We start from the raw sequence: 27,620 nt of genomic DNA, 5'->3' as shown, positions 1-27,620 counted from the left end.
AATGCATTTGAAAGAATGTTTATTCAAAGAATTGTGCATTTAAGTCTTAAGAGTGATCTTAAGAATCAAAATGCATATATTAAAACGACTAGATAACTCGTTTATTTAACGCGTATTTGTAAGGACTAAAAATAAGACAAACTTTAAGAACAGTATACTTTTAAAACAGTATATATATTCAAAAAAAAGTAAAAGGGCACACAACAATTATATTAAAAACAATAAACAATACAACATTTGTTTTTTGTTTATTTTACTAAATTTACTACTTAAAGACAAAATCATTCGAAAATAAGAAATAAGATTAAAAAGAAGCGCAGTTTCTTGGCTTGTTTAAATTAATATTTCCTTCGAATATTTTGTTTGTAATTCGTCCTGTTTTTGTGAAAACACTCAGTGTAACGAATAATTGTTCTCTGTGTAGTCATAGGGTTGCACTCGTGGGATTTTATGGCTTTTCAAATGTTTCCGCAAGCGCTCGTTGTTGTTCGATCATAAAAATTTGATTTTTCCTCCGCGGCTCATCCTTGGCCTTGGACTCTGGTAATAGCTGGGCGGAGAACGAGGAGAGATCGGAGGATGGCATAGGGCTGTGTTTACCTACAATAAAAGATAAATCGTCTGGTTTATATGTAGAGCAGACAGCACAGAGCAACACAGAGCAGCACAATGAGTGCGATCAGCGATCGACAATGGGCGACGGGGCGAGGTCGTAAACACAAACATTGTTGCGTTGCAGCGGGTTCGCTTTATGGCCAGCAGCTCCTTCATCCTTTCGTCGAACGGATCTGATCTGATCCAGGCTTGTCTACCTGTAACACATTTATAATATGGTACACATGGATCAAAACGATCCGGGCCTGCTTTCACCCAAAGTCCGCCTCTGACACGCGCTCGTAAAACCCTCCTCTCTCCACGGATCGATCTGATATCGTTTGTTTATTTCCCGGATAGTTGTGCAATTAAATCCAATTATGTCTTGGCCTTCTGCCTTTTTTCGCAGTCTTATCGCCCCCAAAAGAGCTCACCAAATTTGTCTCTAATTGCGCCTAATTTTACAGATCTAATTTGGATTTGTTTTCTGTTTTATAGCTCTTTTCATATGAGCGCTACTGTGGAGCTCTGGGAGAAAGGTTTGAACTTTGATTTCGGTGTTCTGGGAATAGTTGCTGACATCATGTGTCTCTTTGTCACAGGCTCACAGCTCGATAAGATGTAATTAGGAGTGAGGATCACTAAACCTATAATAACTGGAACGGCACCCTTTTTTAAATGTTACCTATTGTTGTTACTCATCCCAAAACACTTTAATTTAAATGCCCTTTAATTGTTGAACCTTTTGCACAATTTGTTCTTCTTTAACCAGGCTGTATAAACCATTCTTGATCTTTGTTAGATTAGCAAATGCATGTGCCTTACAAAAATAAACACCACTTTGAATACGTTTTGTAGAAAACAAACTAAATGTCTCACATAATCCTCAGAAATTATTGTCGATCCCTTTAGCAATTACATTTTTTAAAATTAATTAATTGTTTCAATATTAAAGATTTTTAATAACTTTTTTTCTGGCAATTATAATAGCAGTCGTAAATAGCTATACTTAAGAAATAAAAAACAATCTTAATATTAATAAAATATTACAATAAAACTTATGTGGTTTAAAAATAAGGCTTATACTACAGTTTTAAGCTGTTCGGTTATATTTTATAGTATTGATTAATTCTTCTACTTCAATACTGTCTGTATTAAATCTAAGCTTTCAGTTCTTTTTAAGTTTGCTAGATTTATAACTTTCAACTTACTTAGAGCTTAACTTTTGTGAAATGACTAAAGATTATTTAGCTTGTAATTCTCAAAATATCTTAGCTTATAAATTCTATTTTCTACTGTTTCAACCGTTTATTTAAACACTATTATAAGCTGAAAAATACAACCCCTAAAAACTCAATCTGGGCAAATTGAATATTTTCCAATTATGCACTTATTCCAGCACCTCGCTAATGAAAAGCCCTTAACTCTGCAGACAACTTAATTGACAGCATAATTCGCCACAGCATTTTTGCCACAATATTTGCAACGTAAAAATTGCACACGCGAATGGGGAAATACAAAAGATTGTCACTACTACCAATCCCACCGATTTCCCCCACTTCACTCGTGTGTGCTCGACAAATTTTTGAAGTGATTTGTGCGGCTGGCCACAAGGAGCAATCGCAATCAAAACGAACGACACTCGAGTGGGCTGGGCAAATATAATTTTCACAGCATTCAGCAAATAAATAAATAAATGCAACAAATGTGTAACGCTTCGGGGCCGGGGGCTTCAGAAATCGCGTTAAGTGAGTGCAATTGACAAAGGAAGCCAACAATGAAATCTCGACTCTCGAATGAAGGCAAGGCGAAGGGGAAGCAGAGTGCTGGGTAGCGTAGAGATGATGGGCTGAAGGAGCTCTTCAGAAATTATGCGTGCGTGAGGAGCAATTGCAGATGCACTGCAAAAAAAATGTATTTAATGCTATACCGTCTAGGAGAAACTCTAGTTAAATCTTTTAAAAACGATCTCAAATAAACTAAACTGATAAACCAAGAATTCGATTGCCTTAAAAGGCTTATATGTGTTCCTGTTTTGTGGTAATTTGTTCCTCAAAAGATGGACTGGGTTTTTTGGGCTATTTTGACAATGGTTTAGATCATTTTCCAGTCGGTCAGAATATAAAAATATATTTGCTGAAAAATTTTAACTTTAAGAAACTTTTTGCCCAATTAGCAATTCCTTAATTGTAAGAAAAAATCGTTAATAGATATATATAAATAGTGACTTTCCAAATTTGGTTTTTAAGCGCAGTAAATTAATATAAAACAAAATAAAAACTGAATAACATCTTTTAAAATAATAAAACCCAAAAACTTAAGATTTTTAAATTTATATTTAAAATAGAAAAAAAACAAATTTCTAGAAGGATAACATTTCTTAACTCGGATTTGCATAAACACAATTCTTTAATAAAAGCGAACAAAACCAAAAATGAATATAAATTCTCTACTAGAAAACAAATCAAATTTGTTTTGTAAAAACAATTTCCTGTGTATCCTTAAAGACCCTTTCTGAGATGTTTTTCCGCAGCCTTGGCAACACTTGGATTCATCCCATCTGCGGTTGTCGGCAATCAAATCAAATTATATTTGATGAGTATGATTTGATTCGATTTGCGCAAAAACTCAACGAGGTTACAAAAAATAAAAGCAAAGCGGGGCGAGGAGCAATAACATGTAATAACGGCTGGGACACCTGCAGCTCGCTCCTCCTCCGAGGACAGGACATCCGCAAGGACATCGGCGCCAGGCCGGGCACCCAATCCTTATCGCAGCCAGTCGCACGAGAGTTATGAGTGGACCCAGACCTAAATGGCGCCTCACGATCGTCGTGGCGATCCTGTACCTGTTTGAGTTCATAATTCTGCTTATGTCAAGTTGCTCGATAGTTTTGTCGCCAATTGTCTGCATTTCATTGAGCAACAACCGAACATAACTCGAAAATCAGGGCAGGTAAAAAAAGGTTTTTCACTTTTTTTTAATTATTATTGCCCGACGTTTGTGTACTATTCGAGCTAAGACAAAAGGGAAATCCTTTTTTAATATTGCCTAACAGGAGGAAGGGGGAATGAGATTTGGGTTTGCCATCGAATTTATGGCCGAGCCTCGAAGTTGTTGACATTTTCCTTATCTGTTTACGCATTTTCCTTTCGCTTTTCCTTTGCCCGCAGTGTCCTCGGCCGTATCAATGAAATATTGATCGAGTCCGGGCCTCGAAGCCCATGAAGATATCATTATGCATCTACTACCTCGCTCTCCGCATTGATTTATATGCAATTATACCTGGCCCGATGTCGGGGAATATTTAAATGTCGCTCTATAAAAATGTTTATCGATCCGAGGAGTTGTTAAATTTTCGACGAACCCTCCTCGAGGAAAATCGAACCTTGTTTTCAGTTTATTAAAGGACTCCATAAATGCATTTTTTTCTTTAATTTTTATTAGCTCTGGTGTCCATCCAGAGTGCTGAGATTTACGATCCTCTGCGACTTCCCGAATGGCTTTGTCCCCAAATCAGCAATGCGACTACCGATGAACTTCATCCAAGTGATTGACATGTGACCAGGCTTAATGAACAGTGTTTATGTGGGGGATACAACGAGATAACACAAATATTTTATGGTTCATCGCTTGAGAAAGGATATCGAATCGTCTTTTCACTATAAATTTAATCAGGTAAATGAATAAAAAATAAAACTAAAGAAGATACTCAGACTAATTGAGGAGCAGACAACAAAAAACACTATTATATTATTTAACTTCAAGTTTTAATACAATTAAAACGCAGATTGGTTTACCAAGAATAACTGCTAATCTTAACTCCAATCTCAGAAATTTAATTTCAACTACAGAACCTGCATATTCCGACAATAATTTCGTTTATAACCCGGACCACAGAAAAAGATTTGACGGAGAAATGAGTTTGGAACGAGGCTCATAAACCAAATATCAAACGTTTTCGAGGCGATTTAAATGAGTTCGCATTTTGATAGAAAATTTCTCAGTCGAATGCGATTTGAATTTTTAATTAGCCCAAGTGGAGGAGGAGGTATTCAAGCCCGAGGCAAAGTGAACCACAAAGGCGGCAAAAGTGCTCAACATTAAAATCAAATAAAACGCTGTTCACAAATTGTTAAAATTCCGAAACGGTAGCTCAATCCAAGCCATAAAACGCACCCTAAGCCAACACTCCCCCGAATCACCTCCCTCTGATCACGTAGCCCCCCCTTTCTTCCACATTATATTATTGTCTTCAAAAAGTGGGCACGTCCCTCAAATGGAGTCACGCATGCGCAGAGGACTACCATTCTGAAGATGGCCTCGTGATAAAGAAACGAAGCTTCTTCTGCTACCCCAGTCTTTTGCTACATGATCATAATGTTGTCATAAACCCTGAAATAGACCTTTTATACTAAGTTTCTTAAGTTTTGCTCTATTTTTTACTAGATGTTTCCCGTTTGAGTACTAAAATTCAATAAATAACAAAATAAATTAGTTTTATATTGCGTATCGCTGAGGTCATTTAAATAATTTGATCAACTGAACAATGCCTAACACTGAAATATAAATAACTTGTATGTATGGATAGTGATAAATAAGCATTATTCAGATTAGATATAAACATTAAACATTTATAACCACATTTTAAGGGTAAAATGTTGTTAAAGCTTTTAAAGTAAGATATCAAATTTATATATGTTTTTAAAAACTTATCCCACAAAATATGCATACTTTAAGAATATAGAATTTAGTGATTCAAAAACTTAATATATTTAAAGCAGTGTCTAGGAAATGATAATAATGTTATTTAAATTATTTTTAATGTCCAAAACCACTCACGAACATTGCTCACCACTAAGATCTCAAAACTTCACATGTCCATATATCGCTGGCCGAGTATTCGGTGGAAATTCGAATTAGGGGCTGGCCAGCCATAATTTTTTATGAACGGCAATGAGACAAGTGTGAAAAGCGCGAGCGGCCAGTACAAACGGCGGGCGAATCCTTTTGCCAGGACACGCAAGCGGTAGTTAAAAAGGGGCAAAAATAGAAGTAGAACGTGCCTGCAGCTCGAAAAAAATGCATCTATTTTGGCTCCGCGAGTGGCCAATAATTATGCCTAAAATCGACGGGCATTTATAAATGCTCGACGCATTTGCCCATTCACTTTCGAGTCGATTTCCCTTCGTCTCGGGGTTTTCCATTGCCGCTTTTCCCTCGGGGACTTTGAGGGAACCGCCGGCAGGATCCTCTTCTGAGTGCCTTGCCCCATAAATCTGCCCGGGGAAACCGATCCGAAGCCGAACGGAAGTAATTCCGTTTTTTATTTTATTTCAGTTGCATTTAATTTGTGTTTTCTTTTTACTTTCGTTTACTTATGTTGTTTTCGCTGTGGATTTTAAATTAGGGCGACAAAGAGACCGCAGAGCGATATTGAAATTCCGGCTAGAGATTAAGGTTTGATGGTAAGAGGGCAGCGGGGAGCGGGGAAAAGGGTTTTAGATTTGGGGTGACAAAACCGGGGCTTAACGATTGCATTTTTGATTATTGTTTGCAGGGGAATGGGGCAATCAATGGTTGGCAATGAATAATTGATGGGGATCAAAATTTGAAGACTGCCTAAAGGTTGAACCTGGGATTGTTTAAAGATCTGCCCGCGGAATACGTCAATATATTTGGTTTTAGGGGAAGGCCAAGTTATTTCAGTTTGTTATAATTGCTCTTATAATTGCTGTACTTTCAGTTATGATTAATACATATTTTTAAGAAAATATGATGTCTATTCTGGTTATTTTAGAAAAACTTCAGCTATTTTTTATTTGAAAATTAAAAGTTCTTGTGTCCAATAACAAAGTATTATTTTAAAAACATTTTATCTTTGGTACATTGATGCACTTACAACTGCTGTCAAAATAATAGCACCGGTAAGTTGACTTGCGATCTTTATAAAGTCATTAATAAATTGATTTTATGTTGTCAATATATATCTTAGAGAAGAATTTCGTTTTTTGATTATTTTTTTTTTTAGTTTTGTGAGCTTATGTTACAGAAATGAATAATCAAAAAACTCTGAAATTGGGTCTCTTCTTTAAAAAATAAATTCAATTTTCCACTTTTCGAGTTAATAAAACAACTCTATGACTGACCTTATTGAGTTTTAGCGAATAAATATAAAACATATCCATTCCATTGTTTATGGTTATGAGGCTAATGGATTTTTAAAATGGTTTATTCATAGCTAGTCAAAATCTAACCATATATCGTGCCCATCTAAAAAGTTTAACGATGCCATCACAATCTGCATAGACATCAAACATCTAAGACCGTTTTTAGGAAGTATCGAGAAATAGAGTTGAGTGCCTTAACTTGGATTCATTTTATATATACAATTAACATATTTTTTATTTTTACCTTATTTATAACTATAATTTTAACTAAATACCAATATTTTTGTTTTAATAATAATAATGACTAAAAATAAAATTGATTTATTTAAAAAAAAAAATGTCAAATAAATTGTACGATACTTGGTCCTCAAGAACTAGTGGGATGGTTCGAAGGGAGGCTTAGCTGGGGCCACCAGGCGGGTCGCAGGTTGCGGATAGCGAACGACCTTCTGGGAAGGTTAGTTGCGAATAAGCGTAAGCAAATAAGCAACCCCGGACAAACAGCGGGTATACCGATGGAGGTATACCGACAAGACGCTTGTTTGGCCGTCTTAACACCGTAGCCTTACACACCCCCTCCCTCACGACTACCCACCTCCATCCTATCCCCCCACATCTCACCTCGGTGCCGGACTAAGGTGTCATTCGACCCGTGCCGATAGTCAGCCTGGCTGGGGGCCCGAGTTAACAAATAGCCCAGTCGCAAACGGAGGGTTCAGGCAAGTGGCGACCGCCTGTCCTAAGTACGCCTTACCCGGGTACAGCGGATCTCTGCCCGGGCGGACCACATACTTCTCCGCAGCTCGTGGGAACACATGAAAAGAAGCAAAGAAATAAAAATCCCGCAGGATATCCCTGCAACCGGTGTCGCAAGACACTTTGAGGAAAGATCCCTCGAAGGCGACAGACCCCAGGCGGCAGCGCACCCGCCTAGGAATAAACCAGCAGCCCAGACATTCCCAGCCAGGGAGCGTGGGGTGCCAGCAGGAGCTACCCTGCCAGCACGCCCACCTCTCGCATCTGATAGGCCAACCTCTATCAGGCAGCTGAAGAAGCAGGACGCTCTTCCAGCCCTGGGACAGCCTGGAGGACTGGACGACCCCAACAGGCGTGGCCTGCCAGGGTCAAAGGTAAAGTGGTACCTGAGGTACCTCATGCAGGGCATGAAACCAGAGGAGGCCTTGAAGAAGGCAAAGGAGCCGAGGGAGCAGCCGGCTTTGGGGATAGCACCGGCTGGTAAACGGCTGAACACCAGCCGCACACCACCGACGGACACCCCCAAAAGGTCTAGGCACGGCCCGGGGGCTAGTGAGACGTCCTCACGGGTCCCTGAGCAAGAGGGGCCTAGCACATCAGCAGCAGCGGCAGTAAAGGCAAAAGTGCGGGCCAGGAAGATACCTTCCCAGCCCCATCAAAACCAGAAGCCGACAACCGCTGGAGGAAGACCCTCTAGCTCGGCACCGCCGGTCATCGGACCCCGTCCGACTTACGCGGAGGCTGCCAAGAAAGCCACCCTCATCAGGGTGGCTATACTCCCGGAAGGTTTCCCGGCGGCCAGCCTGACCGCAGAGGAACTATCCGGGCTTCAGGAGTCGGTCATGGACGAGATGCTCACGTCAGCGTGGAGCGGTCCCGTCGTGTTCAGGGGAATCCACTTCAGGGTGGGTTACCTGATTATCGACTGCCTGGATGAAGGCTCAGCTGAGTGGCTCAAGATTGCCGTACCTCAGCTGCGGACGTGGAAGGGAGTACCCCTAGAGACCCGCACGGGAGCAGACATCCCGGCAGCATACAACGCCACGTTGTTCTGCCCGAGGAGCTCCGACCGGACCAATGAAGAAATACTGGCCTTCATTGGTTTCCAGAACCGGGTCGAGACGGACGCCTGGAAGGTCATCTCCAGGAAGAACGACGGAGCTGGTGCACTCCTGGTCGTAGGGATGGACCAGACCGGAAGGGATGAGATAGTGGAGCGTGACCACAAACTCAACTTCCGGTTTGGCCACGTCACCGTGAGCGGTCTGAAAAAGACCAAGAGAGCTCCGGAAGAGACGCCCAATGACGGCACATGCAAGGCTGTCGAGGATACCCTCGAACAACCGAATGTGGAGCCGAAGTCACAGCGAGGTGAACAGGATGAACAATCCATCACCAGCATGGACATTGGGGATGACCAAGGGGATGGACACCCTATGTCATCCCAAGAGCTGGCCCAGGAGCTCCTCCTGGACGAAAGCTGCGAAGAAGCCGAGGTGACCGTGATAGCCGGTGGTGGAGAGACTTGCTCTCTCTCTTCACCAGACCTCACGGAGCATCAAACCTCGGAGTGATGGCTGCATCAAGCAGCACTCGGCTAGCCCAGGTAAACATCCATCGGGCCAAAGCAGCATCTGCTGTCTTGGCGAGGATGTTCACCTCCCAACACCTCGGGCTAGCCCTTGTACAGGAGCCATGGTGGCACCATGGCATAAAAGGCCTGTACACGAAGGACACTAAGGTAATATGCGATCCAGGAGGATCACCTCCCAGATCATGCATCGTTATAAGGAAAGATATCAACTATAGTATCTTTTCAGAGTTCATGAGCAGAGACTGCGTCGCCGTAACCATCGACGGCACAGAAGCTGCACCGAAGCTAGCAGTGGCCTCCGCCTACTTTGCCGGGGAGGAGGCCTGTCCACCGCCAGGAATACCCGGGCTAGTAGACCACTGCCGGACGAACAAGATCCCCCTCATCATAGGATGTGATGCCAACGCACATCACGTGATCTGGGGTAGCACGGATGTCAACAACAGAGGTGAGCAATTACTAGAATTTATTTTAAACAATAACCTAGAGATCTGTAACGTCGGCGCCAGGCCGACATTTGTTACTAGGGTACGAGAAGAGGTGCTAGACATAACTCTAGTAACCAACTCTTTTAAACCCCACATTAAGAACTGGCATGTGTCACCAGAAGAATCAATGTCAGACCACAGGACAATTTTGTTTGAAGTAGCCTTCAAAACAAAAAGATGTAGCCCTAAAAGAAACCCCAGAAAAACAAACTGGGACAAATTCAGGTCAACTCTAGAGCTCAATCTTTCCAACGAACCGTCAGGATACCCTAGACATCCCTTGGAATTAGACAGAGCGGTAGACAACCTGGGTCACAAGATAGTAAATGCCTTTGAAGACAGTTGTCCTCTAGGTAGACAGAGGCGGGAAACAGACGCACCATGGTGGAATGCTAGTCTTGAACGACTACGAGTAACCACTCGGAAGCTTTTCAACAAACCAAAAACTGATAGAAACCGGGAACTATACAGGCAAAGCCTGACGCTCTACAACAAAGAGATCAGGAAGGCCAAACGGAAAAACTATAGGAACTTCTGTGAGGCAATAAGTAACGTCAACGAGGGCGCGAGACTGCAAAAAGCAATGGCTAAAAGTGCAGCGGATAGTAATTTAGCCCTGAGGAAAGGGAATAACACCTTCACCTCCACGGATCGGGAGAAATTAGAATTGCTATTTGACACGCATTTCCCGGGGAATACTCCCACTATGGGAAACGCAAGGCGTGATCAACATAGAACCCCTAGGACAGTAGCCAGTGACTGGGCAACAGCCAAATCTATAGTTACGCCCGAGAAACTCAAATGGGCTATTGGAACCTTCCAACCATTTAAATCACCGGGATTAGACATGATCTCTCCAGCTTTCTTACAGCAGGGGCAGGAACTACTCCTAACCCGCCTAAGAAGACTATTGGTGAGCAGCCTAGCCCTTGGGTACATCCCAAGTGCATGGTGCAGCGCTAGGGTGGTCTTCATCCCCAAGATCGGGAAGAAAGACATCACCAGCCCAAAGTCCTTCAGACCTATCAGCTTAACTTCGTTTTGTCTCAAAACGTTGGAAAAACTGGTAGACTACAACATCAGAAGAACAGCTCTCAGAGACTGTCCGCTGCAAAACACACAGCATGCATATAGAGCAGGCCGTTCAACAGACACTGCACTTTATCAACTATGTCGCACCCTAGAAGGGGCAATTGACAGCAAAGAAATAGCTATCTGTGCCTTCCTAGACATAGAGGGAGCCTTCGACAACACATCACATGATGCAGTTCGAGCTGCCCTGTCCAGAAGGAACATAGACACTACTACGAGCAAATGGATTGGCAACCTACTTGAATCCAGGCAAGCAACATGTACACTGGGTTCCGAAAGAGTAACAATCGCTACCAGCAAAGGCTGTCCGCAAGGAGGAGTACTGTCCCCTCTGCTATGGAGCCTGCTAGTAGATGACCTTCTCAGCAAGCTTGCTGGAAAAGGAATTCAATGTCAAGGATACGCCGATGACATCGTGATAATCGCCAGAGGCAAATTTGAAGCGACACTCTGCGACATCGTCCAACTAGGACTAAGGACAACGCTAGACTGGTGCAGGGAGGTTGGACTCAACTTAAATCCTGCTAAGACAGTCATCGTTCCTTTCACAAGGAAGTACAAACTACAGAGAATGAGACAAATCTCACTGCTAGGAACTCCTATAGAAACTAGCCGAGAGGTTAAATATCTAGGAATCACCTTAGATAGTAAACTGACTTTCGCTTCCCATGTCCAAAAGACATTGGAAAAGTGTTACAGAGCACTCTATACCTGTCGGAAAATTGCTGGGAAATCCTGGGGAACCAGGCCTCAGATAATACGATGGCTATACTTAATGATCGTGAGACCAATCCTCACCTACGGAGCACTTGCATGGGGCAAACGAGCTAAGCTCATCAGCATGCAAAACCAGCTAGGAAAACTACAAAGACTTGCCTGCGTATGCATGACAGGGGCAATGAGAACCTGTCCTACAGCTGCCTTAGAAGTTTTGATGGAGCTAACACCACTCCACTATGTGATTGATATCCAACGCAAAGCTACACTCCTGAGAATAAGCACTGAGGGCACAGGTAGTGGTTGCATTCTAAATAACAGGGATGCGACTAATTTGCTAGGTGAGGTGCCCCTAATACTCCACCCTAGGGATGAAATGACAGCCGAACTAATCTTCGAGCAGAACTTCACAGCACACCTAGGCAATAAGAAAGATTGGACCACACTGTCTGAAGTGCATCCGATGGCTAAACACACCATTGCAAGGTACACAGATGGATCCCTGACACAACAAGGCACGGGCCTTGGAGTAGTAGGGCCTCGCATTAAATACCACGAATCCCTTGGCCAATACACCAGCATATTCCAGGCTGAGGTATGTGCCATTGGACGTTGTGCAGAGCTCAACATACAGCGTGGATACAAGGAAAAGGACATATCGATCCTTTCGGACAGCCGAGCAGCAATTACTGCTTTACATAGTAACAAAATCACCTCGAAGCTAGTCCTAGAGGTGAAGAGTAAGCTAAATATACTGGGCAGTCGAAACAGGCTGGCCCTCAGATGGATTCCGGGACATAAGGACATATCCGGAAATGAACTTGCCGATAAAATGGCAAAACTAGGAGCCGAACAGCCCCTGGTAGGCCCAGAGCCCTACTGTGGCATAGGGAGGCACACTATAAAAGAATACCTTAGGAAAGCGGAAGGCGCCATGAGACAAGAACACTGGAGAAATACCCCAGGTCTTAGGCAAGCCAAAACTCAAATAAATAACTATAACAAGAAGAGGTTCAATGAACTTATTCAACTGGGGAAAAACTCACTTAGGATCGTTACCGGATTACTAACCGGGCACTGTAGACTGAAAAGTCACCTAGGTAAGATGGGAATAACCAGCAGTGGAACTTGCAGATTCTGCGACATAGAGGACGAAACCTCTAGACACATCATTGCAGACTGTCCGGCGTTAGCAAGCATAAGATGTAAAATCTTAGGAACCAGAACTCTTACACCTGAGCTCCTAGTAAGAATCAACCCACTAAAACTCCTCGACTTTATTCGAGGAAGTGGGTTGATATCTGAGCTGTAGGCTCTGAATGGGGGTACAATAGATCTTATAGGTCGCGGTACACTGGACACCCCGATATTAATAATAATAATAATAATAATAAATTGTACGATAACATTTGTTAATAAAAATTAAATAACTTTTTTAGCTCGATTAACAGAGTATTGACTTCATAACTTTAACTTACATAGTATTCCCCCGTTTCGAAGATCCTAACATTTTCGAACTCTGTTATTTTAAGGCCGTATAAGAGTTTTAGCCTAACAGCGGAGAGGAACAGCGCTGTTGGGAGACACAGCGTGCGCGAGTGCGACAGAAATAGTTAGCATTTCGAAAATGAGCGCAGAGCGCGCATATGTGCGAGGGAGAGAGTGAGGGAGGGAGAGGAAGAGAGAAGGCAACCTGTAGGCAGCAGTCAAAGAGCGAGAGGCAGCGATGCGCTGTTGTTGTTTTCGTTATGATTATGAGAGTCGATCAAAAACTTGTCTGCTCTGACAGTATGTGTGTGCGGGGGGTGGGGGAGCGTTTGTGTGAGTGTGAGCAATGCCGTGGTGTGGGTGCGAATATGATGGCAGATATGAAAAGGGCAGATCCGCTTTTTCGTTGGTCGAAGCTGCTGCAAAATGAGCGAATATGAGCGTTATGAATTATGTATTTGCCCTGTACATAAACAAACCCTCTCTCGCACATACACTACTCTCGGCTGGTGTTAGTGGCTTTTTCTTACTGGTGCGCAAGGTGGTTTTCCCACCCCATCTCCTTTTTCGACTCTTTTCCTCACTTTTTTTTCCCCTGCTTGCCGTCTTTCTTTCGCCTTTTAATACGTATTATTTCCTACTCCTCCAGTTTTCTGCATTTTATTGGCGCTCTCTTCGGGTCTCGTCGCTCGCTCCCAGAAATTTATGACAGCCCCTCCACCGCCCCCTACGCCCACTTGGCAGCAGCGACGTCGACGCAGGCAGCATTATTAATGCCTCCTTTTATTTCAGCTTATTGTTGTTTTTTCCCGAGGACCTTCGTGCCCTCTCTTTCGCAGCCGACTCCATCGCATTCCTGGGGGTTCGGTAATAAAGTCAATTTCTGGGTGTAAGTAGCTCCCAGAACTGGGGTAATCGCTCATAAACTCATCCTAGACTGATAGATTCTTAATACATTGTATGGGATTCTAAAATTATTCGAGGTATATAGCAGTATTCAAATCATACAAATTTAAGACTAATACCTTTGTTAATATATATATAATTCTATATTTTTAGTACAAAATACTATGACTGATAAGTGAGTGAGTTCGACACTAACACTCTTTAATATTGAATGTTTGATCAATGAATGTTATCCTAAGATAAGTTTAGAAATTGTATTATAATCTATTATTTCAGTTAACAGTTAGGCAATTTTTTCATTTTCACAAACAAATTTAGTACAGTTTCTTCATTAATTAAAAGTGTTTTTTAAATCGTTTCATGAATGTTCAATGACTTATTCAAACAACAAAATGTGTTCTGAACAGCCCAAAATTAGATGTTAATAATAACCATTTCAATTGCTTAATTGATTTTCGATAAACAATCGACGGTCCCTAATTGATGGTTACTCACAATTGGACCGAGAAACCTTCAAAACAATGCCATACTCGATTAATCATAACTCATTTGCCAAATGTTTCTTATTGTGCAGTTAAAAAATGGATCCAAAAAGTGCCTATCGCCAGGTGTTTCAGCCAGACAGAAGAACATTTGCAATTAAAATGGGAATCGGTAAGAAAGTTTATAATCCCAAGTCTTGAAATGTTAAAAATTCTACGGCTGCAGAGAGGGAAAAGAAAATAATTAAGGAAGTGGGAGTTGCCCAAAAGTCAGAAAGCCGAAAAAAAGAAAACATTTTGATGAATGGTTCATAATATTCACACACACACACTCGTACCGCACACACACACAGCCAGATAAACTGACGAATAAGCGGAGTCACCCAAGTCAGAATTCTCCGATAAAAAAGGGGGTTTTCATACGAACAATAGCGAAGAACACAAAATCTTATAAAACCGAAATTAAAAAAGGCAACAACAACGCTCATAACTGCGCCGAAGAACGAGATGGCGAGTGCGGGAAAGCGAGCGCGAGAGAGAGAGAGAGAGCGAAAGAGGGCGCAACAAATGGCAGGCTCTCTTGCCCGAGAGCGAGCGAGATGGCAGGCTGCCCAAGGGCCTCAAGGTGAGGGGGCACTCCCCTCCTATAAATTATGATAAATTATTAATCGAGAGAGCGAGCGAGACGGGGCATTCACAATTACAACAAAAACAATGGCGCAAAGGTGAGCCGCAGAAGGCGGAAGGAAGTTGCTGCTTCTTCTTATTTTTTCGCTCTGACGAGGGGCAACAAAAAAATGCTCAGGTAAAAACGGCGACTGCGGCTGAGCATCCTCGAGGCGAACAATAAAAACACACAGGAGAGTGAGCGGGCCGGCAAGAGTAACAGTAACAGCAATTTAATAAAAATTATGATGAGAGCGAGCGAGAGGCGCATATGAAAAATAATATGAAATGCGAGCGGGAGAGCGTGTGTGCGTGCGTGTGAGTGTGAGTGAGCATAAGGTGGGTTGGCTGAATGATTGTCAGGATGTAATAACGCAGCCACATACACACACTCACACGCACACACCAGCGCGCAAACCGGTCCGCTCACGAAGTCAGCCGAAAAAAGCCGAGCGCTTCGAACATCGAGGTCTGGCGGGCCTGTTATTGTTTGTGTCATTCGTGTTTGGACTTGCAGAACGTTCGCAGCGCGCACTCGATTTCTCTCAGTGACGCAGCCCGGCCCACGTTGCGTATGCGTAACGCGCACAGTTTGAACAGCGAGTTTTCCTTAAGTGCCGCGAAAATCCCACAAACGATGACAATCAACGGGCAGCTGTAGCTTAACCACCAGCTAAACACGTTAAATAAATTAAATACGCGCTAGGGCCAGCGGTAATACGCGTTTCCCACTGCCGACGGCAAAACACAAAAGTGTTCAAAAGTTATTTTTCCCCCCTCAAAAAAAAAAAACCAAAAGAAAAACACAGTGCAATGATCAAGCTAAGTTAAAATATATAAAAAAAATAAACAAAACACACGCCACAAAAGTGCTAAAAAAAGTTCTCTTGATGAAAAATCACCTGTCCAACGTTCTGTGTGCGATGCGTAGTGACTTCAAGGATAATCACCAGGAGACCATCAATAAAATGATACAATTTGGTACAGTGAAATATGGCATTGTCAAACAGCTGAAGGATCGTGCACGCAGCGCCGACAAAGGTGAGCGAAAAATCTTTTTTGTGGGGAGATCAATCCATACAATAGGAAACAGTTATTTGTTAAATAATGCATTTAGTAAAAAAGCAAAACCAAGACATAATCTTTGCCTGTTGCCAAAAATGAAATGTCTTAAATTGTTTCTGACATAATTGAAATTTCTAACAGACAAAAAAGTCAGATTTTTTTAAGACAAGACAAGAAGAGAATATAAAACAAACAGTTTGGCGGCTGTCTTTTATATTTTGTTATCCCATTTGTCATTTGTAAAAGTTTTCAACACAAGCACAAATTAGAAAGTATTTTCCAATTAACGGAACATAAAACAAATTTGGAAACCATTTTCCGATTTTAATGCAAAACTGAACCATTTAAAATTGGTTGACAAATTTGTCATTGGACCGTTTTCCATTTGACTGATAAGACTTCGAAATGGAAACCAAAATTTTGGACAAACATTAATAACTGAGGCGTCAGTCGAAAAATCGTAGGCTAGCGATTGAAATAGGCTTCAAATTTGAGCATAGCTTATCAGGTCTTTAAAAATGGTGAATACAGACTTTGAAACTTATGGCTGCAACGTGTGCATCAGTTTTCTCCTCGATTATAATAACAAATTTATACATATAAACTATATTTCTTCGGTTTTGCATTTCCAGTTTCTGATTTGATTTAATTTGAGCGTTAACGCTACTATTGGCTATAGTCCCCTCGCACCCCCTTGCAATCTTGTTTTTTATGATAAATCAAAAATCGATTTCGTTTTAATGGAGCAACTTAAAAACGATATGATTTAAATATTGCTTCGGCACATTTTATATAGAAGAAATACGTTTTGGGAAAGGCACAAAAATGAGTTTCTGTTGTGTTTTTTTTTTTGAGGCCTCTTGGCAGGTGTGTTTCTTTAATTGGTTTTGAAAGCTTCGATATTTGAACATTTGCATTCCAGCGAACTTAATTATATTTATTGAAATTTTAAAGTCTGTTGAATCAAGTGAGTTTTACGACTAAAGGAAGTGAGGTAATACTTGTTATGGCATTTTTCAAACTCAAATGATTTAAATTTATTTTCCTCTTTAAAACTTATATTAAAGTTTATTCCGTTTAGTAAAAGATTTAAGTATGGGTTTCCTTTAATTTCAAAATAACTTATCGGAATATAGTTTTTTATATTCAATTTTATTTTCCAATACCCAGAATGTGTATATATTTAAACTCAGATATATACGCTTTTGTCCATAATTACAAATGAGTTCACATTAAATTTTGAAAATTGCTGCCCATAAGCTTTAAAAAGGTGATAAACATTTTGCATGTGTGCGTGAAGATGAGGATATTTTTTCATTTGTTTGGCGCGGTTTTTATTTATACACCGCATATGATAGTATATAGGTATATAAGTTGCGTATCCACATGTGATGTTGTTGCTGCTTCGGGCATTAATAAATGTTAACTCATTAGTGCGGGATAATAAATAAAATTAATATCGCAAAAAACGAAATTCGAAGCAGATTCGCAGTGAGTTGGCGCTTGTTTCCATATGATTTACAGTCATTTAAGAAATATTAAGAAGATTATACAATGTCAATAAAATTATTGTTTTTAAAAATGTAAGCGATATCCACTTTTTTTTTGTTATTTTATGGTTGCAATTTTTTTAAACTATTTTTAAAATAACGTTCACATTTTTTTAATTTGAGCAGGTAATAAACATTTTTATATTGTAATTTGAATTTGAATTTCATTCCTGCGAAGAGATACAGTTTTAATAAATGCGGCCCTATTCATTTTCGCATGAGTGTATATGGACTATATACCTTTTTAGTCGGTACAAAGCCAATTCTGTGAATATGGAAATGCTCATCAATTTGTGTCGCTTTATTTTGTAATCGAAGTCGCGCTCGCATAACTTAATGACATTAATTATTTAATTATTTTTATTTATGCGATTTTCTTTTTTTTGTTGCCTAAAACTTTGATGTGAAATTCAATTGCTGAGCTCCACCAGCATGACCTATGACAGCCAAATCCGATCAGACCGGACTTGGATATATTATTCAATTATGGCACACACTCGATGTGCCCCTGTTGTTTTCAGATCGCTCACTTTTTGTATACTTTATGTAGTTTATTCGCATTTCTTTTTTTGATTTTGCATTTTCCAATTGGCTGAACATTTTTGTTCACCTCAGGCCAGCGAGCTCACGGTTGGTTCGCAGCGATTTGCATATTGAATATGACGATGGAATAATTGAAAGTCAGCCCAGAACTAAAGTCGAGGCGTATGCAAAAGTCAGTGCTAGAGGAATGAACTGAAAAATGTCGAGGTAGAGGTACGATTCCAAGGAGATATTGAGTTCAGCACACAGAAAGAAAAATATTATATATAATAATGTTGTACAAATTTAAAAAAAAAAATTAGAAAGTTTCTTTTCTTAAGCCACATTGAATAAATATATACCATATTTTTTGGGTCTTATTTAAGATTTCATGTTACATACATTAAATTCCAGATTTAAAGTTCATCTCCTTCCTCAGTTTGGAAAATATATTTAATTTCCTAAAAAGAGAATGCATTCCCATAAAGTTCATTCAAAAATAAATTTAAATGGCTTATGTTTTGTTAACTTATACTTCCATATTCCAAAAAATAAATGTATTTCAATTAATTTACTTTACCAGTTCTCACTAGCCCAAGTTCGGGTACAAAATTGATTTGCTGAAAGCTGAAATAAGCCAAAACAAAATTTATTTGCGGCAAAATTTCGTTGAAAATATTTGGACACATAAAAACGCTAAAAGTTGACATTGGTTAATGAGTTGATGGACAGACTGGGTTAGCAATTATGAGTATTTAAGGGCGGGGAGGCTGGCCAACATACTTTTCAATCGTTTTATGGACGAGGGAATTATTCACTTTAGTTGCGCACGAGGAGCGGGAATAATTCATTCGATTTCAGCCAACAGACGCGGCCGAATTTATGGCTTGACTTAATCCACCTTTAAACTTGCGCGATTTAATTTATATAGAAGCGGTTTGTGTGCTCCAACAATGGGAAATATAATTTCGTCTCGTTTCACAATTTCATATTTATTTATCTGGCAGATGCAGAGCGCACGGGCGGAATGAACCTCGCCGGTTGTCAGTAGAACAAAATACGATTTGGGTAGACAAAAAATAAATCTTTAAGCGGCTCACCAGCTCGCACACATGGGTGTGTATATATATATAGACTTAGTTAAATGTTTGGATATTTTGTTTTGGGCGCCCACGCGTCCGGGCAACAGCAACTAAAATACGGCAAACTAAGAGTCCAAATCGAAACTGAATCGGAAGGGGCTAAGGCAATGGCCTCAGACGGGGCAATATCTCCCTGTCTTTGGGGCAACACCAATACCAACACCAACACCAATACCAACACCAACACCATAAACAAGCTGCGTTTATTGTTATTGTAAATTTAACAATTTTATTACCAATTGCAAAATGACTTAACCATGTTCGAGACAATTTTATGTTCGTCATAATTGGAAGTTGTTTTGTTTCTCGTGTTGTGCGCTGCCGTCGCTGTCTTGAAAGGTTTATGGCAGCATTATAATCAATTTCAATTAATTAAAATACACTTCACTTATCAGCAATCATAATCATAACTTTTCGGTAGAGCGGTTTCGTTTTTGAACTGCAATTGCAGGTCTCAAAACTCGAAAAAAAGCCGACAAAAAGCACTTTTAATTGAATCTCATGGGGGGCGAAAAAAAGATCTTAAAATTAAATTCGCCTCCAAAAAGTAATAATACAAATAATATTAATGCGATCGATATGCAAATGGTGCTGATAGTCTCCAGGCGCTCTATCTGCATATATCTTTTTGTACTTCGCGTCCATGTATCTGTATCTGTGTATCTTTTGTGCACAAAAACAGAAACAGCGAACAGAAAACAGAAAACAGAAAACTCGCCCAACTCGTTTGATTTGTGCAGAAATATGTTTTATTATATATATCGAACGAGTGTGGCCCCAGTTCGTTGGCTCTGACTTATCATAAATTATATTTTATGTGCGTGTGCGGCAAAAGTTGCTGGGATGTTGCTGTTGCTGTTGCTGATGTTGCTATTGCTGTTGCTGGGGATGTTGCTGGTGGACCAATGTTTGACTTGGTTTGCTTTTTAGGCTCGCCGCGATTAATTAGTCAGAGGCACTGGACCAGGCCAAACGGCTGTCAACTGCTTTCTCCCCTTGGACAGCTCACCTGGCAACAAGTGAGCATCAGTCGGCCAGCAGCAGCAGCAGCAACAGCAGCAACACGAGCAGCAGCAGCAATTGCAACTGCCAGTGATCGACTTGGAGACTAATTGTGGGCAGAAAAATAAAACAAAAAAAAAAACAGCTGCGGCCGAGGGAAAGGAGAGAGAACACATGCTTCAACAAGAAATGTAATTGCATTCAGTTGGCAGCAGCAGCAACTAGCAGAAACAGCAACAGCAGCAGCAACTAGCAGCAACATCCCCACTCCCGCCAGCAACTTCAACGCATTGCAATGAACAATTGCCGGCGATTAAGTCATATGCAGCAGGGGCGGAGAGGGGGCGGCGGCGGGGGGCGGCTAACAGGTAGTTGAGTTATCGGAAAATGGGCAGCAATCTCAGCCAGCCTCCGACTTTTTTGGATTCACTCCAACTGCATCCTATGGGCTGCTTTGCTCTATGCAGAAAAACTTATGATAATCACTGCAAAGTACATACCATAACAATAAAATAGTTGAAATATTATAGTTTGGTTTGTTTAGCTATGATTTAAATGGAAATTGTAAAACTGAAATGGGTACATATGGCTTCACAAATTATCAAGCTAATTTTTATTTAATATTTTTAATGGATGATGTTCCAATTTATTGCGAGATATTTGGCTATGCCATCAGATAAATATTTAAAATCACATATTTGTAGTTTATTTTAACAGCATTAACCAATTATCAAAAAACCACATCGACAAAAGTTTTTTTAATTATTGAACTATAACTAATACCTAAATACAGTCTGTTGTTTATTTGCAATACACGTTTTAAAAATTTACTTTTTATGGGTGCAATAATTGCATACAAATTCATGTGTTTGAAAGCGTCTAAAAGAAATATTTAATGTTCTTAAACACTATGTATTGATATTTATTAGAATATTAATCTTATTCATATTTTTTGTGTTTTGAAAAAGTTGTTATAAGCTGTGCTTTGATAATTTTATTGCTCGTGAAACGTTATTAAATTGAAATATGTTTTTGGCTGTTTTTGCAGACACTGGTAGCGATCAGGAGGAGAATGGTGGCTGCTCGCCACTGACCACGGCCACCACCACGGCCACTCCCAGCCGGAGTCCCGAGCCGGAGGAGGAGCAGCACGAGGAGCAGCAGCACCAGTTTCAGGAAAAGAAAACCGAGGTAAAATCAGAGCTTGAGATTGACTCCGTGGAGGACAACAACAACCGGGTGGCAATGACCAAGTTGAGCGATGAGGTGGAGGAGGAGGAGCGTGAAAGGGAAAGGGAGCCCAATGCCAGTGGCTCCATGCCCAGTTCCCCGGTGGCGGAGGCCAGTGCCGAGGAGGCGGCCACCGAGCGCTGCTCCGAGAAGGAGAAGGAGCGGGACATCGACGTGGATGTGGAGATGTCCGAAGAGCCGCCCAGCAGCACTGCGGCAGTGCCCAGCACGGAGGTGGCACTGCCAGGAGCGGCGGCCGGTGCTCCGGTCACTCTGGAGGCCATTCAGAACATGCAGATGGCCATTGCCCAGTTTGCGGCAAAGACCATTGCCAACGGCTCCAGTGGAGCGGACAACGAGGCGGCCATGAAGCAGCTGGCCTTCCTGCAGCAGACCCTCTTCAATCTGCAGCAGCAGCAGCTCTTCCAGATCCAGCTCATCCAGCAGCTGCAGTCGCAGCTGGCCCTCAACCAGGCCAAGCAGGAGGAGGATCTGGAGGAGGAGCAGGACCAGGAGCAGGAGCAGGAGCAGACGGACACTTACGAGGAGGAGGAGCGCATAGCGGACATGGAGCTGCGCCAGAAGGCCGAGGCTCGCATGGCGGAGGCCAAGGCGCGTCAGCATTTGATAAACGCGGGTGTTCCACTGCGAGAATCCTCTGGATCTCCAGCGGAATCGCTGAAGCGGAGGCGGGAACAGGATCACGACGGTCAGCCGCATCGCAGGGCGAGCTTGGAGGGAGCGCACAAGGGTGACTCTGCCCTGGATGCACTGGCCAAGCTCAAGGAAATGGAGAACACTCCGCTGCCCTTTGGCAGTTCCGATCTGGCCTCCAGCATCATCACACACCACGACGACCTGCCCGAACCCAACTCACTGGATCTGCTGCAGAAGCGCGCCCAGGAGGTACTCGACTCGGCCTCGCAGGGCATCCTGGCCAACAGCATGGCCGATGACTTCGCCTTCGGCGAGAAGGCCGGCGAGTCGGGCAAGGGTCGCAACGAGCCGTTCTTCAAGCACCGCTGCCGGTACTGCGGCAAGGTCTTTGGCTCCGACTCGGCGCTCCAGATCCACATCAGATCGCATACCGGCGAGCGACCCTTCAAGTGCAACGTGTGCGGCAGTCGCTTCACCACCAAGGGCAACCTGAAGGTCCATTTCCAGCGGCATGCCCAGAAGTTCCCCCACGTGCCCATGAATGCCACGCCCATTCCGGAGCACATGGACAAGTTCCATCCGCCGCTGCTCGACCAGATGTCGCCCACGGACAGTTCGCCCACCCACTCCCCGGCCCCGCCCCCATTGGGAGCCGCCCCCGCCTCACACTTTGCGCCCGCCTTTCCCGGCCTGCAGAACCTCTACCGTCCGCAAATGGAGATCCTGAAGAGTCTGAGCGCCGCCGCTCCGCATCAGTTCTATCCGGAGGATATGCCCACGGATCTGAGGAAGCCATCGCCGCGACTGGAGGAGGATAAGCCGGTGGTGAAGCACGAGCCGCTGGAGGAGAAGGATCAGCGGGTAGAACAGGAACAGGAGCAGGAGCGAGAGCGTGATCTGGAGCAGGAGCAGGATTGCTCGGATCCAGAGCCAGAACCGCTGCCCCTGGAGGTGCGCATCAAGGAGGAGCGCGTGGAGGCGGAGGCGGAGGTCAAAGAGGAGGATCACCGCACGGAGCCGCGAAGGACGCCCTCTCCTCTGCCACAAGAACGCTCCCCACATGGCCACCATCTGCAGCAGCAGCAGCACCACCATCATCACCAGCATCAGCACCACAACAGGCATGGCCACAGCCACTTGAGCTATCCACCGGTGGTGCAGCCCATCCAACCGGCCGCCCTGATGCACCCACAACCCTCGCCCGGCTCATCCGGATCCCACCTGGATCACCTGCCCACTCCAGGTCAATTGCCACCCCGCGAGGACTTCTTTGCCGAGCGCTTTCCCCTCAATTTCACCACCGCCAAGACCCTGTCCCCCGAGCACCATTCTCCGGTGAGATCTCCAGCTGGAGGAGCATTGCCGCCGGGAATGCCACCGCAACATCATCACCCACACCCCCACATGGCCAGGTCACCGTTCGCCTTCAATCCCATTAAGCACGAAATGGCCGCCCTGCTGCCACGCCCACACAGCAACGACAACTCGTGGGAGAACTTCATCGAGGTGTCCAACACGTGCGAGACCATGAAGCTGAAGGAGCTGATGAAGAACAAGAAGATCAGCGATCCCAACCAGTGCGTCGTCTGCGATCGGGTGTTGTCCTGCAAGAGTGCCCTCCAGATGCACTACCGCACGCACACCGGCGAGCGTCCGTTCAAGTGCCGCATCTGCGGTCGGGCCTTCACCACCAAGGGCAACCTGAAAACGCACATGGCGGTGCACAAGATCCGGCCGCCGATGCGTAACTTCCACCAGTGCCCCGTGTGCCACAAGAAGTACTCCAATGCCCTCGTGCTGCAGCAGCACATCCGGCTGCACACGGGCGAACCCACCGATCTGACGCCGGAGCAGATCCAGGCGGCCGAGATCCGGGATCCGCCGCCCTCGATGATGCCGGGCCACTTCATGAACCCCTTCGCAGCGGCCGCCTTCCATTTCGGTGCTTTGCCCGGTGGTCCTGGCGGTCCCGGTGGTCCGCCCAATCATGGCGGCCACAACGGAGCTTTGGGTTCGGAATCGTCGCAGGGCGATCTGGACGACAACATGGACTGTGGCGAAGACTACGACGACGATGGCGTCTCCTCGGAGCACCTCTCGAGCAGCCACCTGGAGCAGGATGGCGATAGACCCCGATCCGGCGATGACTTCAAGTCGCTGCTGTTCGAGCAGAAGCTGAGGATCGATGCCACCGGTGTGGTGAACACCAATCCGGTGAGGCCGAAATCCTCGGCCTCCAGTCATGGCCACTCGGTCGGTTCCACCTCGGCGCCCACCTCGCCCAGCGTACACCACTCGGCGGCGCAGGTGCCCAAGCCCAGTCCATCGCCCGCCCGATCGGATGTCTCGCAGGGCGCTTTGGACTTGACGCCGCGGGCGGCGCCAACCTCCGGTTCCAGTTCGCGATCGCCGCTGCCACCCAAGGAGAAGCCGGCGAGTCCGGCGCGGAGTCCAAGTGGCGGCCACGCCCCCCTGCCGCCCACCGTGGGCATCGACTGTCTGCCGCCCGGACTGCAGCATCATCTGCAGCAGCAGCACCAGCATCTGATGCAGCAACAGGCGGCAGTGGCAGCGGCGGCGGCAGCGCAGCATCATCATCACCAGCAGATGGCCGCTCTGCATCAGCACCAGGAGCAACTGCGTCGTGAGGCGGCGGAGGCGCAGCAGAAGGCCGCAGCAGCTGCAGCAGCAGCAGCCGCAGCAGCAGCAGCAGCAGCTGGCCAGCGGCAGTCGCCGCCGCAAAACAATCAGGGGCGGCAGGAGGGCGGTGGAGGGGCGGGACCGCCACCAAATCCAATGATGGGCGCCCGGCCGCCCTTTGGAATGTTCCCCAACCTGCCGCTCTTCCCGCCGGCCACCACGCAGAACATGTGCAACGCCATGAACCAGATCGCCCAGTCCGTCATGCCCGCCGCCCCCTTCAATCCGCTGGCGCTGAGCGGGGTGCGGGGCAGCACCACCTGCGGCATCTGCTACAAGACATTCCCCTGCCACTCCGCCCTCGAGATCCACTACCGGAGCCACACCAAGGAGCGGCCCTTCAAGTGCAACATCTGCGACCGCGGCTTCACCACCAAGGTGAGTTCACTCAACAATACATTTATTGACTCGGGGATAAATGGCTTTTATGGCCTTCAAATTTGAATTTTGCATATTAAAAATAACTAAAGCAAAAAATATTTAAATAGAGTATGAAATACTTGGTCTTACTTTTTTTTACCAGTGTAGGGGGCTAGCAAAGTGGGTAGCTTACACTTAAAACGAAATTTAAGCCAGAATTCTGATGAACAAATTTCTTTTTTTCGCTTATTTTTCCAGGGCAACCTGAAGCAACACATGCTAACTCATAAAATCCGCGACATGGAGCAAGAGACCTTCAGAAATCGTGCCGTAAAGTATGTAAGTCTTCCAAATATCCCCATCCCATCCCATCCTAACCTCTAACCTATCCCATCCCAATCCTTTCCGCATTATACAATATTAAATCCTTTAAAAAACATATTTATTTTATATATTTGCCTTTTTATTTTTATATCCCATTTCAATCAAAATATATCTTAATCCCTTACATACTTTGGTTGTTTTTTTTTATTAACTTTGAAGAAATGGTCCTATTTTTGTAAAATATAAATATGCTTAAAATATCACTTAAATTAATTATTATGGGGAGGCATAGAGCATAAGTCAATTAACAATCCACCGAAATCCCTTGACATCCCATAAACAACTTCATTTAAATCCCCCAAATTATAATTTCAATTTCACTAACCAAACTTTTCCCTTTGCTCTCTCTTTTTCCAGATGAGTGAGTGGAACGATGATCGCGAATAAGTAAAGCACTCGACACTAGCACGATTACGATCAATATCGCCAATATCGGCGATCAAGATCACTTGGCTCCCAAATTGGAGGCTGGCGATCGCAGCCCAGACTCAGTCAAGATGCAATCGATTCTCGCAACCAAATGATCTCAAGACTTAGAGCGAAACGAGAGTGGGTGAAGATCAGTCGTGTTTATATTTCAAATTGTTGCCCACAAAAATATTATTTGATTGTTGTTCCGAGTGAAAAGAAAAGCGAAGAGTTTTCAACCATGATCGATTTCTTTTTTGCTGATTTTGCTGAAGCACCGAACACTTTCATAAACAATTTTTAATGATCTGGCGCGTTCGTAGAGATTTTCGCCGAATACACGATCACCAATACTAAAGGAGGGATCATGAAACGTATCCAAAGATGCATCAAAAGCGATTTGTGTTCCAGCTAGACGAAAATAAAGATTCAGATTCCGATTCCGAATCAGATTCAGATGGAACCAAAGGCTGCTTGCTATTGAGAGACTGATAGCGTTTCATGTTCCACAAAACTAAAAACGGCAGCTGAAGCAGGCAGTGAAGTGAAGGCGTAGAAAAATCAAAATTCGAATTTAAAGCAAATCTTAAGGTATATGCTAATATAAATATGATAGGTACCTAAGCGAGACATGTGTACATACGTATAGATATATAAATATATATATATATATATATATATATATATATATGATATATTATAACCAAAACCCTCACAGACGACACACGCATACGCATACATGTTAATAATCTATTTGGAATGTGCAATAATATGACATGCTATAAATTAAGATGCGAACGCCGAGCGCAGGCTTTTGTTTCCTACTACTCGTAAATTAGATTTATTTTCCACCTATTGTACATACTTCGTATACACACACATATTAGAAACACACACATTTCGAAATTCAAACGCTTTGCTTTCGAGAATGGGTTAGGAATAAAACTGGAAAAAATCGACAAAAAAATATATATGAGAAATTGTGATATTAAATGTAAAAAAAAAAAATAAATACAAATTACGTTTGCGTTGCGGCCTGAGGGAAACGCAGTGGAAAAGGCCCGGCAAAATGCTTTCCATATCACAGATGAAAGAACCACAAAAGATATCTAACATTCATAGTTAATTTAGTTCTTAGCCGAGGGGACCATCCCCGACCCACAAACACCCAAAAACACCCAAAACACACACACCCACACACCTAATTTCACTTCATTGGAAGGATTAACCCTAGCGTTAAGTACATGTATTGATTACCACAATTAAATTATACACGGGTACAAAAGTTAACCCACTCTGTTCTTAAGCATAAGCATAGTCTCATAATTTATTACGCAGCCCGAGCAAACACACAAAACTAAAAAAAAAAAATGCAAATAAAAGTGAATCTATTGAGAAGAACAAATAAATATATGTATTTAAGTTATGAAAAATTAATAAACCATCTGTGAGTTTTCTTTCGGGGCTGGCTTATCTCGATCGGGGTTCTGGGAAAACCCAATAACGATTTCCGAGATTTTTCGTGGTAACAGATCGGGCCGAGTGTAATAAAAATGATTAGTCTCAAGTTTACTATCGTCATAATCTTTTAATTCGAAATCGAAACGGAGTATCGACGGGGCCAACGGAGGAGCCTGATCTGATCCA

At 43.4% G+C, this 27,620-nt stretch overlaps 1 protein-coding gene across 2 annotated transcripts; it reads left to right on the top strand.

Annotated features, from left to right (window-relative positions):
• The first annotated feature begins 15,467 nt into the window (after window positions 1-15,467).
• LOC108134522 (homeotic protein spalt-major) lies at window positions 15,468-27,382 on the top strand. 2 transcript variants are annotated; one of them, XM_017254861.2, is made up of 4 exons: window positions 15,468-15,994; window positions 21,283-25,199; window positions 25,440-25,516; window positions 25,923-27,382. In XM_017254861.2, the coding sequence occupies exons 1-4, from the start codon at window positions 15,844-15,846 to the stop codon at window positions 25,924-25,926; spliced, it is 4,149 nt and encodes a 1,382-aa protein (XP_017110350.1). In that variant the 5' UTR covers window positions 15,468-15,843; the 3' UTR covers window positions 25,927-27,382. The 2 variants fall into 2 exon arrangements, with proteins under 2 accessions (XP_017110350.1, XP_017110349.1); XM_017254860.2 differs by having other exon boundaries at window positions 25,440-25,520.
• The last annotated feature ends 238 nt before the right edge of the window (window positions 27,383-27,620 follow it).

This window comes from Drosophila elegans, unplaced genomic scaffold, assembly GCF_018152505.1.
Source record: "Drosophila elegans isolate 14027-0461.03 unplaced genomic scaffold, ASM1815250v1 contig_814, whole genome shotgun sequence".
NCBI lineage: Eukaryota > Metazoa > Arthropoda > Insecta > Diptera > Drosophilidae > Drosophila > Drosophila elegans.
The sequence above is the reverse complement of the archived record's forward strand: the minus strand, read 5'-3'. Positions and strand labels throughout refer to the sequence as shown.

Excerpts from the sequence above, each read along its gene's own strand:
- LOC108134522 (XM_017254860.2), top strand. The coding sequence starts at position 15,844 with ATGAAAAATCACCTGTCCAACGTTCTGTGTGCGATGCGTAGTGACTTC. Across the intron at positions 15,995-21,282 it reads TGCACGCAGCGCCGACAAAG|ACACTGGTAGCGATCAGGAG; the intron begins GTGAGCGAAAAA and ends CTGTTTTTGCAG. Across the intron at positions 25,521-25,922 it reads GAAATCGTGCCGTAAAGTAT|ATGAGTGAGTGGAACGATGA; the intron begins GTAAGTCTTCCA and ends CTCTTTTTCCAG.